Source organism: Corvus kubaryi, unplaced genomic scaffold, assembly GCF_017639235.1.
Source record: "Corvus kubaryi isolate FWS band 111438036 unplaced genomic scaffold, C.kubaryi_AGA036_p1.0 split1-131, whole genome shotgun sequence".
Classification (NCBI taxonomy): domain Eukaryota; kingdom Metazoa; phylum Chordata; class Aves; order Passeriformes; family Corvidae; genus Corvus; species Corvus kubaryi.
In genome coordinates, this window is record NW_024582073.1 from 3,342,830 (window position 1) to 3,364,006 (window position 21,177).

The following is a 21,177-nucleotide window of genomic DNA, read 5'->3' on the forward strand; positions in this document are numbered from 1 at the left end:
TCACCCACGGTTCGTTATTTTATTTGTCTCATTGATTTGAGCAGCACTTTTTCATTTTTCAGAGGTTCACTGCCTTTCATTAGGGTTTGAATTTGCAAGGCCAATAGCTAAACACTCCAGCAGTAATCCTACAAAGCAATTTAAATATGTGCTTGAATTTGGGTCCTGTGAGTTGTAACATTGAAGCTAAAACATACAGTGAGGAACTTTGTAGAACTCAGGTAATAAATAGCTCTCAAGATCTTGATCTGACAGTAGAACTGTATGAACAAAAGAACACACAACGTATGTAGCTGGTTTTGATCATATTTTGGCAAACTAGAGCATCCACATTTAACCACACTGATATTCTACAATAACGTTTGAGATCAATCCCTTCATCTTACTGAATAGAAAAGAGAAAGAATGTGGGTTTGACCATAAAAAAGAACCATTCTCTTGTCCTTCATTTCCTTCTGCATACAGTTCCTTTTGGACAGTATATTTCCCATACTTCAGTTGTAGAGGTTAATTGCTTTTGGGATGTATTGTCAACTTCACTTTTGAGTAAAATTTGATACAGTGAGGGGAAGATGAGAAAGCTGCATAAATAAGCACAATTTGCTACAAGAAGGGATAGAATGAATGAGCTTAGCAAGGTAAAGCAACCTGAGACCTCTCCTTTCAGAAACCCATCATACTGTAGCTGGTACCCACACTAAGACTACATGCCCATGCTTCCTGATCATTTACATTCATAGTTAACTGAACTGAATATGAATAACACAAATTTTACTGGTTTAATGTGTGAAGAACACTTGCACTGATCCTAACATTAATATCAGTAATGGTTATAGTGGGATATGTTTATCTGATTATTCCTACTTAGAAAGCATTAGAATTCAGTTTAATGGTAACTGTTCTTTAGCATATATCTTTGTTGTCATTGAAGCTATCGGATTTGTAAAACATTTGGACCTTATTTTGTGAGCATGTTAGAAAAACACTACTAGAGAGTAGATCTGAGCACACAATTACACAGACACACATGCACGATCATGTACAGACAAATGCCTTCCAGTTTTTCCAAGCAGCCTTATTACTTTACAAATGCCAAAATGTCATTTAGCTCAAGTAGAGACTTTTCCCTTAAGTATCATCATTCTAAATGAATCTGATTCATAAAGTGTGATAGAAATGACAGCAAGTGCTACAGCTTACACCACTTACAATGGATTAGTGTATTTTCCTGTCCTTTATCTACATCACTGTCTGCAAAGTAGGTTGTGTTGGTCAGAGGTCTAGATACAGCAGCATGGAAAATTTTAAAAGTACTTGGATGTTGTGCTATGACCCCAGATGGTTCCAAGTTAAGCAAAGCAAGATACTGGAAGTAGCCAAATGCTAGGTTCACTTGAAAAATTCATGTCCCAATTTATGGTTTAAAGCATGAGGTGAGATTGGTAGTTGCATCTGAAAGTCTTTTGTCATTAAACATCAAAAGGAGATAGCTTTTTAAAAAGCATTTATTTTTGTATCAAGCAAGCCAATTGTATTATTTTTGGTATTTTTATCTTAGCAGCATTACCGAATGATGGACTACTTTTTAAATCTGTTTTTACACTCTCAGTGTGAAGCAGGGAAAATGCAATAGATAAAGCATACTGTGCAGAAAGAGTATCTATCAACAAGTTTGTTTCATGTTTTAGCTGTCAGAACTGTTTTCAGGCTTTTTATAGTTGCAATCTTTTTTCTTCTCACTGTCATTCTTGGCCTTTCCTCCCTGTTTTATATTTAGATTTACAATGAAAGAGAAGACCAATTAGAATTTCTGAACTTGAAGTTTTAATGAAAACACCCTTTTTTTTTTTTTTCCCCTTCTTGACAGCTAACCTCACAGTAACTCAGAACAATTTCATTTAGGCAAAAAAAGAATGTAAAAAAGTTGTATACATACTAAATGGAATTTTAATGCAAAACAAGAAAAGGAGCAGAGGGAGTATCCTGCTGAAAAAAACCAAAATATATTACTTACAGTGATAAGATGTCTGGAGGCCAGAGGGAGATTAAAAGACAAGGAAGATTAAATCTAAAAGAAGTATATTCCTTTGGAAGGTTTAAGAATAAAAGAATAGAGGTCTTCCCAGTCACATTCTCTTCAGTGTAAGCTGAAAGGCTGGAGTGGTAAGCATCATGACAGTTTATTAAGTGGATAATATAGAGAAATACCTCTTAGAGCTGATCTGAAAAAAAGGCAAAATAAAAACTATTTTCTTTTTTGTCTCTTAACCTATCTCTGAAACTAAAAATGGTTTTTGTTGATAGTTGGACAAAGGAAATATATTTTTTCTGTGTTTTTAACTTAAAAATGATAAAGCAAAAGAATTAATTTCATTACGACTGTCAAATCATATGACATTCTGTTCCCTAGGCATGACTATCTTGGTGCCCAGGATTCAGTCTTCTGTTCTGAAAAGGCCTGAACATAATGCACTTTAAGAGGATGTGAATAACAGGTTTCTCTGGCAGCTGACCATACTGAATTTTCATGTAGCATTAAAGCCTGCTTTTCTAGTTTTAGCTGGACATGCCTTGGTATGTAACAAGGCAATGGAAAGCACTTAAATCCTAAAAGTCTGAATTTATGATAGGTATGTGAAAGGTGAATTTATGATAGTTGTATTGCAGCAGTGATGACTGTGATTTTTGAGTCTCTCCTGACTCACAAACAGTAAAAGAGCAAAGACTAGACGAAGGTTTTGCCACAAGACTCATGGCAGAGCCGGGCTGTTGCAAGATTTGCCAAGTAATCTGAATTGTGGTAGTAGTCTGAGTCCAGGATACTGCTCCTTGGTGACATAGAAGTAACTATTGAGACTGGCACTGATAAATTACTCTGTGCCCAGCTCAGTCCCATCTTGAAAATGGAGTGGTAGATCTAGTGGTAAATTACTGCCATAAACCCTCTTCCTACAGCATCTGCAAGGTATGTGGCATGTCTCTTGTGGTTCTTGCCTGAAAAAAATATATGGGTCTTTGGCAAAAGATGTATATTTCAGCCAGCTTCCACTTTGCTTTAGTATCTTGTCCTTTCCTGCAGAAAAGGCTGTCTTTCCTGTGATTAGTACAGATAACAAATAGGCACGTGTTTGCTAACACAACCATTGGTGGTTTACAGTCATTGCAGTTAATCGGTTTGAAATACATCTGCTTCCATTTTGTTGCTAAATTAAAAGGCTTGCTTCATGGCTATACAGACTTGAAGGTGAGAATATTAAGCGACAAAATTACTGTTGCACATTCACACTCCCTCTCACAGCTGCAGAATTTCCATTTAAAGCTGCAGTAAAGACTTACCTAATGCCAGGTTTAAATGTGCTGTATTCATCTGTGTAATTTACTTCTAGAGAGAAAACCAGAACATAATAAAGAGAAGGAATAGAAACTCATAATAGGTTATAATCACTAGTGGTAATATCAAAAGGAAACCTTTTAACAACCTTGTAAGGATTTGATATAATAGCTTCATTTTATTTCTTGTATCTGAAAAAAAGAAAAAGACTTTCAATAATTCGAGATACTAGTATTTTTGTTAAATTTTGGTCTAATAGGCACCAAAATGTATTATGTACACATATCTCCATTTTAGCATTGTGGAAATACATGTGAGGATTTGTCACAGATTTTCATTTTTGCATTTATTTAGAAGTGTTTGGAAGCATTTGAAGACTTTTTAAATACATATTATATATTCGCATATGATGAACTATAGGGTGCCTGAATGCACTTATCTAAATATTTTATTATAGTTTATCAATGGTGTGCATATTCCAATACAGTAAAAATATTATAGTAGAGCTATTTTAAAAATCTGGATAATTGTCCTGCTGCTTTGTGGCCTCCTTTGCATAAATAAAACAATTTACTAAAATTTATGCATGCAGCAGTAATTATCACATATTCATAACAATTTTTCAGTACGTTTCAGTAATGGCAAAATAGAGAACAGAAATTAATGCACATTTCCATATGGCACAGAGAACTCAGCTTTAAAATGTAAATATGGTACCCTATGAAGCAGTTAAAATGCTAAGGGTAAGTAACTTAGATGATTTCTGATATGGTTAAAGTGATATTTCCAAACAAGATTTTACCAATTTAGATAAAATTCGTATCATCAACTGCTGGTCAGATGTTGAAAGCAAAAGCATCAAGGTGCTTGGGTTGTCTGCACTGTTGCTCTAGTCTCAGTCCATTAGAGTTGGTAACTATTCTCTAGAGATGCCAATTTCTCCATTTTGGCTAGAGATAAAATATAAGTAATCTGTGTTCCTAACTTAGACAACTAATGTGATGGCTAGACTTAATGTAGACATTCCTGAAATATTCCTCTGAGCTTTTAACTTTTCAAAATCAAACTATTTATTTATGGAATGTCATCACTGGAGGGCAAATGCCCTTTACTTTTATCAAAAGATAATGATAAATTATTTTGGTTTAGAGTTTTTGAAACAGATGCATCCTTGCCTGTATCAAAAATAGTGTGGCCAGCAGGACCACAGCAGTGATGGTCCCCTGGTGCACTGGTGAGGCCACACCTCAAGTCCTGTGTCCAGTTCTGGCCCCTTCATTTCAAGAAGATACTGAGAGTGTCCAGAGAAGGGCAACAGAGATGGTGCAGGGTCTAGAGAATGAGTACTATGAGGAGCAGCTGAGAGAACTGGGATTGTTTAGCCTGGAGTAAAGGAGGCTTGGGAAAGACCTCATCACTCTCTACAACTTCCAGAAAGTGGGTTGTAGCAAGGGGCGGGTCGGTCTCTTCTCCCCAGTGACTAGTGACAGGACAAGAGGAAATGTTCTCAAGTTATACCAGAGGAGGTTCAGATTGGACATCAGGAAGAATTTGTCCACTGAAAGGGTGGTCAAGCATTGAATGGGCTGCCCAGGGAAGTGATGGAGGCACCATCGCTGGAAGCATTCGAGAAATGACTGGACATGACAATTAGTGCTATGGTTAATTGTCAAAGTAGCAATCAGTTAAGGGCTGGACTTGATGATCCTGGAGGTCTTTTCCAAACTTAGTGATTCTGTGATTCTGTGAAGTTGGATAGGCATTCCTGGCTAGGTTTCGTGGGTAGGCAGCTGTACATTATATTTTTCAGAAAGCTTCAAAATGGGAAATTATTGCTGTTTGTTCTCGAAACTGTGTGAGAAACAATTTTCTCATTCTCTCATTTTGTACTTGGGATATCCAAGTTTATGTACCCTTCTTTCACATTCCAGGTGAGTCCCCTGGTTATGAAGCTACTGACTTGTTTGATAGTCTTCTTATTCATTGATTAATTCATTTTTCATCTGGGAAACAACTCTGCTTTGAAAGTCATTAACAATTCATTGGAGCATAAGCCTGAGTGTTCCAAAAGCTAGGGTTATCTACTACAACAAAGTGAAAATATGATCTTTTTGATTTATTAAATATGAAAATAATCAATTAAAATTCTATATTTGGAATGTAGACATGTACACTTTTTGTGTTGGATGAACTATTATTAACCCAAAATCATTTACACAACTTTAAGAAAAGTGCAAGTCCAGATTATCATCTATATGAAAAGATGAAGAATTTTGAGAGGGAGTATTAGAAATTATTTACTGTGAAATCTCAATGTAAGCTTTAAGTCTATCCATATATTTAGCTGTTGTAAAGTTTCAAGGAGGCTGTATCAATTCAAGCAGAAAATTATTGTATTTCATCATTTTTATTGTCATGTGTACCTCCATCTGTTATACATAATAGGGAAAAAAGTAAAAGATATTACAGAAATTATTATTTTTTTTAAATCTCTTTGCTCTAAACCCTTTATATATATTTCAATTCCATTCATGTTTTGAGGAACTATTCAAATTTATGTGACTTCTCAGCAGTTTCATTTACATTTATTGGCTTTTTCATCTCAGAGGGAGCATTTAGAATAGCCATTTCCAATTATTAATTGAATGATGCTACTGCTATTCTCAGTCCAGATTTTATTCAAATAGATTTACTTTTTCAGAAAAGTAAATCAAGTGGTGGCCAAACATAGATTTTAGAAGTGAACCCTCAAACAATTAGATGGATAAGAAACTGAACAGATAGGCACAATCCAGTTTCATTTGCATTGCAAGACAAGAGGTATCTCAACTGCCCACCAGTAGGAAGTTATGTTTCAAATGTTTTTACTTAATAAGCTAAAATGCTGTTTAAGAAGATACTGACTGTTGCAATTTTGCAAGTGTTTCCAGAAGATGCAATTTGCTTTGATCAAAATTTAGCACACTGAAAGTGCTGAATTTTGATTTATTGGGGAACTTGTTCTTCTTATTTAAATAAAAGGCTTAGTAGAAGTCTTGTTTTAGTAAAGCTACCATACAGAAAATATGCATCAAATTAGTCATAGTCAAGGACTTTGAGTAATAAATCTAAATCACTTCCTTTAGAATTTACTTTTTAATAACAGCTTACCTCTGAAGATTTCAATACACATGCTTTAGTTTATAAGTAAACGACTGCATCTAGTCAGGCTGTACTACAGCTTTCTATCTAAAATATACCTCATATATATGGCCGCATCAGTGTCATATCCGAAACCTTCACCACTTAACATTAGTCAGTTTTGCTGCTGAGGGACTCTGCAAGATTGAAATGCCAGCAATCATATCAATCATGTTTTCATAAAATAACTCACTTACTTTCATTTTAGTCATGTACACCTCCATAGCAAAACTCCAGTTGAATCCTACTTTTTTAATACAAGTACCTAGTTAAATTACACTTCAAGTAACTTATAAAATTGGAAGTCTTGAAGAGATGCACAACCAACATGAAGGCCAGAAGCTGCATTCCTACTCATCCCAAAATAAACTGTAATAACCGGGCTTTTATAAAAGGAGGAACAAGTATTTTATGCAATCTTTTTATGATCATTGGTTTGTGTAGGTGAATGTTTCTGGGGTTTTTTTCCAGTTTGTCAGTGATTAGCTCTTCCAAGGACTTAGTGCTGAACAACAGCTATCGAAGCTCACAAAAGCCCTTTTAAATTTTATCTATGTACCCATGGTAAATAATTAAGAATTTTATTTTTTATTGCAATTAAATTTTTAAAACTTAAAAGTTCCAAACATCAAACATGTAGTCTGTGTTTTTAAGGTTTCTTCAATGGTAAAAAAATATTGATTATTTATTCCTCTTTCTGAAATCTGTCAGTGCTTTAACTTAACTCATTAGTGTGCAACAAGTAAAATTGCAAGCTTCAAAAATAATGAATATTTTACAAACCCTTCTTTAAAGTCTGTAACTTGGAGGACAAACTGGTATCCCAAACTAGTACTTGCATAATCTTAGTAACTGTTTCTTGATGTTTCTGAAAAACCTAGTGAAAGACCAAGGTGGTAAAACTGAGCTGTGTCTGTGATGCTGCAATGCCATGTAGTTGTTACACATCAAATTGGTTCACAATTCCATCGTGAGGTGATTTGCTTACACAAATGAAGTGAAGGAGTGGGATAAGGGTAATATGTGGGTCATTTCCCACAGCAAAATACTTCATTAGCTTTTAGTTCTTGCCTTATCAACTCAGCCAGCATTCCTTTCACAAAACAAAACAAAATATACCCCACACTCCAACAAGCCCCACCAAAAAAACCAATCAAAAAAAAAAACCCAACCAACCAACCAACCAACCAAAACCCCAGCTCAATCTTGTCATCCTAGTCGCTTAAAAAGCCACTGAACGGTACCATTTTGTTATGTAAGCTCATAAAGTATGAAAGGATTATTTGCTGGTTGAATAAATGAAAAAAACTTCCTCAGCATACACATACAGAAGCAAATATAATGCAGAACCAAGTGCACTTCCATTTTTTTTATGACATTTCTCGTTTCCCAAAGGCTGAATTTCAGGAACCAGTAAGTTGAGCAGAAATTAGTAGTTTGCACTGGTCTCTCTGAATTCAGATTGTTCAGTTTCAGCAGGAATGTGTGACTGTTTTTGCTTGTACCAAAAGGGTAATTTTGGTTTGCTCTGTGTCAAAGAAGTGTCTTAAAGGTCTGGCGCTTATAAATCAGCTATGCATAAAAAGGTTTCTCTATAAATACCAAACTGAACTTTTGGCCTTTTACCTGACTCATGTTGTTTACTGAGTTTTCTCCAGCAACCTCTATAACAACTGGTATTCTTTGATCAGTAATTTGGCTGCAGAGATGCTTCTTTCTTAGTGAAGTCTTTACTTAACTCATTCTCTTCCACTGGAAGCTGAAGGTGTGAGTAATTTTGTTCAGTTACACTTAACAGTTTTGATTTTAGATCCTTTGCACTTGTGATTTTATTTCCTCTAAAAGGATCACTTTTTATAGTTATCCATTCTAACTGTTGTTCCTTTGAATTCAGTTCCCTAACTACTTCCTTTGAGCTGTACTTGAAAGGGCCTTAAGGTTCGAGCCTTTTCTTTTTATACCTTTTTTTGTATTTATTCATCTCTCACTAGAATTTCACTCATGTCAAAGTAGGTCTTGGCTATGATTCTGTAAGTCTGGGAATACAGTTATTAGAAGCTCCTCTTATTTCTGTAAAAAATAAGTGTTTTAACACAGTAACTTATCAAATACCTAAAGTATATTTCATTCATTAAAAAAATAATGCTATGGATTTTGAATTTGGATTTATAGTTCTATTTATTTAGTTATATCATTAGAAGATATGTTCGTAGTAACATTTCTTAAGAGTACTAAGCTACATGGTCTAAACTTTCCATCAAATTACTACAGATTTGCATATAGTAAATTGAAAAAAAAAATTCAGTTTTTTCTTCTGTATTTTTTAGTAACGCTGATCAATTTCTTTTATTTCCTGTACAACCACTTTTCTTTTTTCTTGATCCAGCTGTTTAACTGCTTGAAACATGTCAGTAAATTCTGGTTGGCTGATCTTTTTCACCTTTCTTACTAAAACCAAGATAACTGAAAGTGCCTGCTTTTATTCCACAACGTAATAAAGGGAATTGGAGATATTATTGAACTTGTTGAAAGCTTTTTTTTTAAGGTTAAAGCATTTACCACAAGAACTGTTATGCTTCTGCTTTTGAGGCTGTATGAGAAGAAGAAAACTTACCAAGATGGCATCTTCAAATAGCAAAAGGAGCATATTTGGTTTGGTTTAACTTTAACTATATTTTATTTAATTATATCAGTTTGTCCTTAATTCTATGTGCCTGGATTTCCAGTCTGATTGAAAAACCTGGTCTTTCTTTGCAAAATTCTATTTTCTTAGGGAAAAAATGCCTTGTCTTTTAAAAAAAATGATGCTAAAAGTGAGGAAATACTAAAGCTGGGCTATAACCAGCTGTCATTTAACTTCTATTATCAGTCTTTGCCTTTGGCACTTCTGATTGATTTAATGTCTGACTCATACTAAAATGAAGTTTTGTGCATCTTTGCATTGATAATGCTCTTTCAAATACTTCTCATAAGGGTCAAGACTGGGGGCAACTCTGCATTCTTCTCGGTTATTTACATCTTCATAGCCCATTGCCACCTTCAAAAATATAAAGGGCCCTTAGTTGTAGAAAGCATTTCATTTCACTGATGAAAGAGATGAGTGGAATCTGGAAACACATTCTTTGATTTTGGATATTCAGCTCCCAGAGGGTTTCATTATAGATGGGGATGAGCTTTATTTTGAGTGACACAGGCCTGGCTATACAGACATGCTATTCCAGTCTTTTAAAGGAAAGAGAACAACAAGTCATTGCCAAATTTAAAAAACAGATTCTGCACAGCACATTTAGGAATAATACTTGGAAAAAAAGAAATTCTGGGTTTTTTCCTCCTGTGGTTTTCCATAACACTCAGCAAAGCTTGATGTTGAGGTTTTTTGGGAGATCTTCAAAGCAGCATTGTAATAAAGTTGTTTTTGATGTTCTTTTCCAGAATATTTGTAAAGGTTATAGATTTCTGGAGATGAAAAAGTAGGATTTTAATTCATTATGCTCAGAAATCTTCTCTTCCTGTCTTCAATACTCCATACTAGTTGACCATTTTACAATGAAGGTTTTGAGGAGGTGTTTGGGGTTTTTTTGTTTTGGTTGGTTGGTTGGTTGTTTGGTTTGGTTTGGTTTGGTTTTTTTTTTTCTTTTAATGAAGGTGGAGTTTAGAAGATTATAACCAGTTTAAAAAACAATTTTATCAATTTAACATTTATAACCTCATTGTGCTTTCAAATTCTGGTAAGGATTGGAAACTAAATATCATTGGTTAACTGCAAAAATATTTAATAGCTACCTTCCTTGACATTCGCAGTTTATGAAAAAGTTTGCAAAATATTTAAATATTTAAAAAATTGAAAACATTTTATTGTATTTAAAATATTGTAGCAATTAGAGTGGTGCCTCTGTTGAGCACTTCTTACAGATCTACTGTGAGATATTGTAGGTATATTTTTTGGTTTACTCAGAATTCAAGTCTCAGAACAAAAGAAACCTTCTGCTGTTGAAATATGGCAATTAATTCAAGAATATTTAGTAATCAGCTATAGTTATCCCAGACAGTTTCCTTGACTTTATTTTGATAGAAGATAAATGCATTATCTGTTTTACACATTTTTATTCGGTTATTTCACCTTTGCTGGAGGTTCTCTGTCGGTAAGACTTTCACTCCGTAGTTCTAGGCTATTTGCATTACACAATGACCAGTAAACCATCTTCAGAGAAGGAAAGTAAAATTTATGTAAGTGGATGACAAAAATACTGGCATTGAATAAATCAGTAAACAAGGATGATTGTTCAGGGAGTGAAAGAAAGAAGGCTGATTTCTAACGCCTAAGAACACAGGGAGGCTATTTCTGCCTATTAAATGTGAATTGAGTGGTTTAAATAACTTTTATGTGTTCAGTCCTTGTAGGTGAGAGTTAAGAGAAATGCTGATTTTATAGTGCTGTTCCCTACATATAAATTTCTTGAGTTTTCTATTACTTTAACAAAGAACAAAAATCCCAATTATTTATTTTTTTGTGGTTTTCTCCCCCCTCATTTTCTTTCAAGAAATGCATTTTAAATTGATTATGTAAAGAACTGCCTTTTTTTTCAAATAACTTCAGTGAATGTTTACCAGAATTCTATTTTTTTAATTGAAGAGGAGTTTGTCATGAAAAATCTTGGTCATCTAACGAAAACTGTGGAATTATCAAATTCAACTTGGACCTAGTAATATAAATCAAAATTCAATAGAGAAGCAATTCTGTTTTGGAACATTGTTACACATTTTCTTTGCCTGGATTTTAAATGCCTAGTAGGAGATACCTTAGCGTTCACTACTAACACTCAACCGAAAGCGCATTCCATGAGAATAAAATTATTCAATGAGAAAGATCTGATGGAAGGAAACTCTGAAACTGTCAGATATCTAGATTGAGCTAGCAACTTCAGGCAATTGACTGTTATTTCAAAACTTCTAACAGCTTGGCATGTCAATTTAAGTAATCAAAATAACCACAGTGTAAAATACAGCATATATTTCTCTACCGTGTTTTTGTCACACAAATTTATGATATTATTTCCATTCTCTGTAAAATAACTGTTCTCCAAAATATGGAGATAAACATTCAGGCAAACCATTGCTGAAAAATTTGGATCTGTAAGTGTTTCAGATTTGTATGTGAAATTCTTCTACTGGTAAGCAGAAATCCAGAGTTTCACAGGATGTTGGTCCAGATTTTGATATAGAAATGAAAATGTAAACATGAAGAAACATTTGTACTCATTAATAATGGATTTGATCAGAGGTTTTGGCCTAAAAGTGTCAATTTGTGGTTATATATGTCAATGTGTTTTTATTTTCCAAAGTAATTGTACTGTATTTTATTTATGTATTTTAGGCACAGAAGGGGCAGTGTTTGGGCACTCTGTGGAGACACCCCATATCAGAGCAGAACCTTCCCAAGACCTCAAGTAGGTGTTCAAAGAATTGTTTTAAAATCAAACATTCTCAACAAAAGTTGTCTGGATTAAAAGAAGAATATCTGTGTAGTAATATATATACTGCCTATTTAATGACTCATAGATATCCAAAACACTGGAAGACTCCAGTTTGTTCTAGCTAGTCAAAAAAACCCCACAAAGTTCTATCACATGAAATGTAAAATACAGTGCTTTTTTATATATGACCTGTCTCCCCTAGTAGAACTCTTGAGAAATATGTTTTCCCTAGAGACTGGAATATTCAGGTGATTTTAAGGTCCAATGTGTACAGTATTGTTCAATAGCATCAGACCAGGTGTTTGATTTTTTATGAGCTGTTACAGAATATATAAAAGTCAAGTTAAAGTAAACAGTCCCAGATTTTTACATTTAGTGGTGTTTCTGGGTTGTTGGTTTTTTTTTTGAATACTACGCACACATTTTTCAAAAATTCATTACCAAGTGAGGTTCCATTTCTAAATGAAAAAAATCCAAAGTTTTCTGTACATAGTGGAAAAAGTGGCGAAATCAGTAGATAGTAGAAGATCAAGTTTAAAATTTACTAAGGCATCTGTAGATTGAGAAAGAAAACTTAGAAAAGTTTAAAGTGAAAGCTTTTCTTTGAAGTGCATGTATGTGCACTACTAAGTACTAATCTGTGATTTATATGGATGAGTAATGAGAATCACAAAAAATCAAAGGTCCTTCCTTGTATTCCTCCCAGCAGAACTGGTGAGAAACAGCACAGACTTTGATTCAATTCTACTATGATTTTTTGAACATTATATAACTATCCCTTTACCTGCCCAGAAGTGTTTATGATTAATTGCTACAGAATAGCATAGTTAAATGCTCTTCCTTACATTTGCAAAGGCATTTAGGATCATTGGCCAATAATGATGTTGTGGAAACCATTTGCAGGAAGCTGTCCATGTGGACAAGTCTGACCATTGTATGTGGAGTGTGCGAAGTAAATGATGGTGTTTGATTATTTACACTAAACCTTTTAAAGTAATGTATAGCTCTGGGGTCTTCCAGAGGATCATGATCACTGGATTTCTGTCTTAAAAATCTCTATCCACTTCCATGACTCCTGTCAGTCCTTTGTGAAAAATAATTATAAAGGCATTTATTAGCAACAATCACCAAGGTCATATCGTCTCTAATCAGAGGAGGTTCAGCAGAAATCAAAGTAGAAGCATAACAAGCTTTTCTTTTTCCAGGGGACCAAATATTTGGGTTAAAGGCTGGAATTTGTTCCACTCAAAAGAACATGGAAACACTGCTTTCTCTACTTCTTTTTAATCATTAAATAATATCAACAGAGTGAAAATGTGTGTAAAACAGATTATCCTGTGCCTTCAGGATTAATTTAAGTAAGGTTAAAATCATCTCATGTTGCTTCTGAAATTTACACATGGGACATTGACCCCTCCAGTCTTTTGTCTTAATTCATTGCCATGATTCCTATTGTTGCTTAATGTTTTCAACTCCACTGTTCCTTCAGTTCATTTTTCCAAGATGGGCTTAAAGTAGTAAGCATTTGGCATTCAACTTTCTGCCCTCTCATTAATAATTAATTTAACTCATACTTTTTATTAATAAAATTGAAGAAATAGAAAACCTTGGAGTTTGGTCAAGCAACCTTAGCTTACCTGTAAGTGATTTATTCTTAATATATTCAGTCCATATTGTGTTTTGCAAGTTTTTGTATTCACGTGCTCCACTCTATTATTTGGGATTCTACCATATTCTTTTTTAAAACTCTCAAGTCAATTTAACAACTGAAATTTCCTTATAGTAATTGTCATTATTACTTTTTAATGTTTTCAAATAAACTTACCCAATGTGTTCAATAATGGCAGTCCAAAAAGTATTTTTCCAAGTGTTGCATCCCTGTGTCTTTGGATGGTTAAAGTTGATGGTAAGTAAGGGGAGAGTAGAAAATTTGTTGAATTAACATTTTTCATTTTTTTCAGTGGACAGACTTGAATGCAATTTGACAGCAAGTTGCAGTGCTTAAGTGCAAATATATTAGGCTATGATAGTTATTGTATACAGGGTTGAAAGATAATAGAATATACATTAGATCATTAATTAAAGCATAAATTATCCCATATTTTTCATGTTGGAATATGTATTTGTGGTCAATCAATAAACCTCAGGCATGATACTTTTTTTTCTTTTTCCCCAAAATAAAATATGCCGGACACCTATTCATAGCCTTGTGTATGTAAAACGACTGACTACTGAATTTAAAAAATGGAGCAATGACCTCCTTGATTACTCTGAGTGAAACATAACTAGAAAATTTTGTCTAAGAATTTGATAACCACAAGGATCATATTACTTCCTGGGATTTTAGTTTAATCTATTGTAGACAGGGAGACAAAAAGGGAAAGTCAGATTCACATTACCTCCACATATCTAAACCTTGCCTCAGACACTCTTAGTTCTATAGCCAGATTTTGAGGTTTTCATATAGAGAAGCTCCCCTGATATTTACTATTAAAATTTTGTTGTGCAAAAATAAACCTTAGTTGAGTTCTTATGTAATTCATTCCTATGTGTCCAACCACTTTGGTCATATCTTTCTCCTCTCTTGCATTTTCAAATAATAGCTAGAAAGGTTTTGCTTTCAGACAGTGTTGTTATATGTCCTTTGTGAAAGCTTTTGTATCAAATCCCAAAAACTAATTAAAGATGGCTTTCATTAGTTGGGATAAGTAGCATAAAAGAATCATGCATTAGAATCAGGAAAATGAATTATATCTTAATAATTTAATCTTCCTATTTCTCTCGCTACTGTTTCTCACAGGAACACAGTTAGGAAAACTAAACTGCCAATATATTCCCCAATTACTGGTTTTAGGCCAACAGTGCATTAAAACATGGTGCACTAATAGGCAATATCCATGCACAAAATAGACAGTAGTTAGATGCAGATAAATTTGCTCTCAATAACCTTCATCCTGTATAAGGGGATGAATTAATTTTTTGTTGTCCTCTGGAGATAAATGCAAGATAAATTTAATTTTTTTTTTCTCTTCTATGTCATGCCTTGCACACCACTACCAGTTAATCCTGCAAGCTAATGCTGGACATAATGACATGAAAATTGCTCAAGTGGCAAGGAACCACACAAGATAGTTGGATCCTACTTTATCTCTAATAAGAATTCAAAATACATGTATCTTACACAGGAGGTCTGGTTCACTCAGAGTTGTCTGATGGTTTGTAAGAGACACCTTTTGTGACATTTAAGGGGTGGTTTACTAATAGGCAAAAATATCTATTCTGTAAAAGCCTGGAGCCAGAGAACACATCAGAAATTTTGACCTTAGCCTGTTAGTCAACTGAGCAGGGTGAGAGTGACAAAATCACCTTGACTCTGTTCATCTATTTTTAGCCAGAAATCAAATAATAAACAAAACCTCATCAAAAGGTAGAAGATGCAGCAGAGTAAATAAACTCCTCTTCCTTACTATAATGTTTTAATGATATCAGATTCTAGTTACTTTCAGTGTCCTTTTTTAATAAAATAGAAATAATCATTATTTTTGTTTTTCATAATTTGGGTTAGTTATTTCATTGTTTGGGCATGTGTATTGACCAAAACTTGTTTGCTTAGTCTTATGACTAGCTGTTGAAAATACTATTTTTTTTAACATGTTCATACAAAAATATGTATGAGTATAGTAAAATTCAAAAAATTTCCAAAAGTTAAGCTTCTCTTTTTAAATATATATGTGCTTATATATATATGTATACACACACATATATATGTATATAAAACAATTTAAAAATACATTGACGTAAACAGAGAAGAAAGCCAGTAATGAAAGGTTGTAGTTGCTGTGCAGATAGGACAGAGTAGAAACAAAAGGTAGATGTGTATGGCTCTTAAACAGAAAGAATAATTTGCTTTAGTGTTCAGTGATGATGATTATATTTGACATTGGAAAGGGAAAAGGTAGGAACCAAGATATGAAGGATAAAAATATTACTATCGCAAGAGATAGAAAAATCTCTGGAGCCTCTCTTTAGCCTCCAGGCTAAACTACCCCAGCTCCCTCAGCCACTCCTATGTCTTACACTGTAGACCCTTCCCAGCTCTGTTGCCCTTCTCTGGACACGCTCCAGCACCTCAATGTCTTTCTTACAGTGAGGGGCCCGGAACTGGACACAGGATTCAAACTGTGGCCTCACCAGTGCTGAGTACAGGTGACAATCACTGCCCTGGTCACACTATTGCTGATCCAGGCCAGGATGCCACTGGCCTTCTTGGCCACCTGGGCACACACTGGCTCATGTTCAGCTGCTGTCAACCAGCACCCGCAGGTCCTTTTCTGTTGGGCTTTATGATGATGCCATGTCATGGCTCCAGGAACCCACAGATGGGCTCCAAGCATAGCTGTGTCAGGCTACACAGGATTATGAGAGTAAATATATTACTCTATCAACCTCATCTGAAAACCCATATAAAGCTCATAGGAGTAGAAAGCATTTGCACAGTGCTGAGTTAATGAAAGGCATGGCAACTTTACACTGCAATTAGTGTGAAGGCAGCCGAGGATCTTTGTCTACATGAAGCTCCCTCAGGTCTAACAGCAGGCATGACCAGTGCTCAGAGTACCACAGGAAGATATTCAAGGTTTCAGGAGGTGCCCTTGGCTCCTGCAAGGCTTGTTTCTACTGTGGTTGCTCTTCAACTGCTTCCAGATCCAAGCTGCTACTTAAATAATTCTAATTTCACATAGGTCCAGCCTAGGACTAGGTACAACAGCCCACAATTTGTTCAAGCTCTTTGTTTTCACAGATACTGCAGGTAGAAGTGTTTCACTATCTTTTTAAATGGAAGTTGAACAACAGTCCTCAATGCTCAGGAGATGACATTAGAGATACTAGAACTCATTTCTGATGTGCTTTGGACTCTAAACCACAGTCTTGTTTCACCATACCTGCATACTCCATTTTGCTGTAGATTTTCTGATGAAACATGATTTGATATACTACTTAGAGTCCATAAAATTTGTACTGTACGACATTAAGTAATGTTGCTGTAACACAGTATTTTCATTGCATGTCTTTCTTTTGATTCTAAGTGAACAGGCTTACTAACGCATTACTAAAAAGGGCTACTTTTATTTTTTTTTTCCATCTGAGCAATATTTAGTTTTTTTAGTCTTTCCTTATACTAAATTTCTCCACGGAGATTTTTTCCTCACTCCATTGTTCCTTTTCTGCGAGTATCTTCATTTTCAGTGACACTGTTTAGCCACTTCCACAAGGAAACAAGGCTTCTTAATTTTGCTGTGTGTCTGTCTATTCTCTCATGTCCCTCATAGTTTGTGAAGCAGTTAGGCAGTTTCGTACATATTTAATAGAAAGGCAAAAGATCTTTATGTTTCTCTGCGTTTTCTGAAAGCCAGTGTCCATCTAGAAACATGTCTTGGGGTGACTTTATGATGTGTGTCCCATATCACTGCCCTATGCCCAGAAATTAATTCTTGCTCCTTTCTATGCCTCTAAACTGAGCCTGAGAGGGGGAAGGAAAAACTGAGCAAAACTTTTTCAAAGCAGTTTGCAGCTTGTTCAAGGTCACACAGAGATAAAGACTTTTTTTCCCAGCTGCGGCCAGGGAGGGAGGAGGCACCCGGCTTGCTGCTCCCGGGTCAGTTTTTGGCCAGTTTCAGTTTCTTTTTTCTCCGGAGAGAGACTGAGAGTTGAATCTTTTCCTTCCCTGGAATTTCGGATTTTCTCCCTTTTCTGCTGGACTGCTTCAACATCAGAGCACATCGGGAGGACTTTCCACTGAGTGCAGAGGGCCTGGCCCTGGGCCAAGTCCCAGCTCCAAGGAGACCAAAGGGAGGACTCCAACACTTTCCCAGGTTTTTCCTCCACAGCGAGAGATTGTATTATTTAGCATTATTTTCCTTTTCCCATGTGTTTGTTAAATAAATAGTTTTCATCTCCTTCACTTTCCTTCGAGGAAAATTTATTTTTCCCGAACCTGGTGGGGGAGGGGTGGTTGTGCCTTCCCTCAGAGGATATATTTCTAAATTTGGCCAAACCAGCACAAAACAGTAACTGAAAAGCAGCTCACAGTACTAGTATTTCCTGCTGTAACTTTACCCATTTGTATACACCTGGCTTCAGAATACCCTCAGCTTCTGAAACATCTTGCTTCATGGTCAGGTGAAGGTTGTACTCCACCAGCATGTGGAGTACACAGAATTTGTAGCAGTGTTGTGGTTGTGAGTGCAGAAGTATGGTTTGGGTTCTAAGCACCATGTCAGTGTCAGACAAAGGATCTGGAGCTCATAGAGACTGGATATAAGAACAAGGAGGCTCAGAAGTTACAAGGAGTACAAGAGTTTCTAAAACTATTAGTTCTGCAGTCCACCAAACTGCTCCCACTGCTTATAGCTACAATTATACAGAGAACTCCAAAGATAGCCTTTAGCCCTAGAGAAGAATGCATGATTTTACATGTCTTATCCTCAATTCACATTTTATCATTTGTTGTATCTCAAGATGGAATTCACTTCCAAAAGAATTAGCAAACCTTTTTGACTTCTTCACTATCTACAACTCAATTTTGTATTGCAGAAAGTAAAAATAGCTCTCTAGATTTTTTGGACATGGTGGTTGCCCTAAAAAAGTGACTGAAAGTAAACTCACCAAACCTTTTCTGATTTGTTTTTATAATTGGCTGATTTTTTGATTTTCTTCTTGGAATGTTTCAGTACAGTCCAAATATGGGACATTGGAAAGTATATTCCAAGCTCTCTGCTATGTTTAATCTGCAGAGTTTGAAGTAGACCTGTCAAAGGAATTTCAGGAGAATAATTTTGCATGAGATGGAGTTTTATCAAAATGTGGATCAAGCCATGTGACAGTTTGTCTCAGCTAAAATATATCTGTTTATATCAGCTTAAGACTTCTTAGAGGAACAATGTAGAAAGTATCATTAGACTGTTTCATGTGGTCTGGACTGTAACTTCCTAATCACAGGAAGCTAATGGTTTTCAAAACTGAGACCCTTCAGACTCCCCCCGGCACTTTATCTTCAGATCTAACTCTTGACAAGCACTCGAGCATTTGCTGTGGGCATGTTGTGTCAATCTCTTTCTGACAAAACAGATTTCTATTTCAAGGAAATATATTCTGAAAGGCAACTCAGGTAATGGAGCTATTTCTGGAAAGAAGATAAACTTCATGTAAGAATGTGTAGCAGAAAGACAGGGCATGTGTAGGAAGGGATTCAAGCCAGAATAAAAATCAGGAAGATAATGGAAAGGGAAACATTTAGGGTAGAATGGGGTAGGTCTTAATTTGTCAGGACTGTGACAAATCCTTTTCCCATACCTTCTCTTAAACAGCTGTTTTGGATTGTCTCATATCCAGAAGTTTTACTCACAGCCTGGAAGTTTAGACTTTCAAGCATGTTTTGGTGTTTCTCCAAGAAATAAAAGCTCATGTTCTAAACCTTATATTTTTACTAATTTTCTTGATTTTCAAAGGTTTGAGTTTTAGTTAACTTAACAACTGCATGATTTTTTACTACCTGAGATGCCACTTATGGTTTTGGTTTGTTTTCTTCTTAATATTATTTCTGGTTTTGACAGCTTCCTTGTCTTTAGCTTTTCTGGCTATGCCTTCACCCATGCTAAGAAACAATCATACAGTATGTTCTCTTTAACCTTCCTCATATCACCTGCTTATTTAGTCAAGCTCTTGTGTTAAATTGCTTTCTCCAGCCTTTCTCACTTTTTCTTGATGCTTCTTCATTCTTTCTATTCATTTAATAACAGTTCTGAAAAACTCTTTAATGATCTTTTATTCCTTACTTTTCCTCCTCAGTAAGAACTATTTTTTTAATGTTCTCAGAAGAGATCCTTTATTTCCTTATGTGGGAACTTGTTTTTCTGATTTATCATCTATGCCAAATAACATTAAAATATTCAGTTGTTTCAAATGTTGCTATGACAATGCAGACCTATTGGATTTAAACCTGTGGCATGTACAGGGCAATTAGAACTCATCTTTGAGGCCAGTGAAGTGATTTCTAGGTTAGTGAGAATTTTAGGAGTTATAATAAGGGCATGCTGACACATGCCAAAGTCAGTGACATGCAGAACATGGACATAACATGAAATGCAGTACTGAATGCCATTCTACTATTCTTATTTAAGTCATGAAAGTTTCCTCTTTGCTTAAGTTTATCATCCATGAGTTGAACAATTGGAAATTGGGAAAAAAAAAGGTTAATATTTTCTGGTTCAGGCCAACGCTAATTTCATAAAACACTGATTTAACTCTCTGTTACTTAAGAGCTGTGTGTGCTGTCACAAAACTGAGAGACAAATCATGCTCAAGATTAGGTTTTCACATAAATGAAAGTAAGTTTCATATGAACATATGAGAATTTTTCTTCTTAAAAAAGAAAAACTGATGATCAGTAAACAATATTAAGAATGCTGAGTCCTCCAAATTTACCCCTGCTTTTCAATAATAATATTAAAAAAAATAAGCATTTTGTTAAAAGCATCAGAATACAAAAAGCTTCAGGAAATAAAATTATTCTGGCAATGATTCATATGCATCTTGAAGAGGTGCATATTTTGACACATGTAAATGTATCAAAATATTTTTTGCCACTTTTATATATATATGGTAAAATGTCCATGTATAAACTTGTAAATATTATAGGTAATAAGATTGGAATGATTGAATAATCATGTTATTTTCATATCATTCCCACTGTGATGTCAAATGTAGCTATTCAAGAATCCAATGTTTGAATAGTTACAATATCTTAATAAAAAGCTTTAAGATTTTTTTTCACCATGATCATAAAAGTCGCTGGCTATTCCTTATGGTGCAACCTGACTTCCAAGAAATTGACTTAATGGAAAGCCTAATTCTATCTATCATCATGGGTGTTCATTGGACTTCTTTAAGGACCCTTGGTCTCACTGGAGGACTCTTGAAAATTCTTTTTTTTTTGAGCATCAGGACAGCTAACTGTTCCTTTCATAATAATAGAAATTGAAAGAATATATATTTCAAATTGTTTGAGGTTTCTGGAAAACAACATTTTCAAAATTATTTTGAAAAAAAATTTTTAATTCTAATTTGGAACAAAATCATTTCACTCATGGGAGAGGAAAGTCCTGCATCCTCTGAGGTTTTGGGGTTGAGGGT

At 34.9% G+C, this 21,177-nt stretch overlaps 1 protein-coding gene across 2 annotated transcripts in view; it reads left to right on the plus strand.

The window, feature by feature from the left end:
- Positions 1 to 21,177, plus strand: part of SGCZ (sarcoglycan zeta) — a 421,638-nt gene that overhangs the window by 373,194 nt on the left and 27,267 nt on the right. For both annotated transcript variants that reach the window (XM_042053578.1, XM_042053579.1), the window contains exon 6: positions 11,886 to 11,958. In XM_042053578.1, coding sequence (XP_041909512.1) covers positions 11,886 to 11,958 — 73 coding nt within the window. The remainder of the gene's footprint in view (positions 1 to 11,885; positions 11,959 to 21,177) is intronic.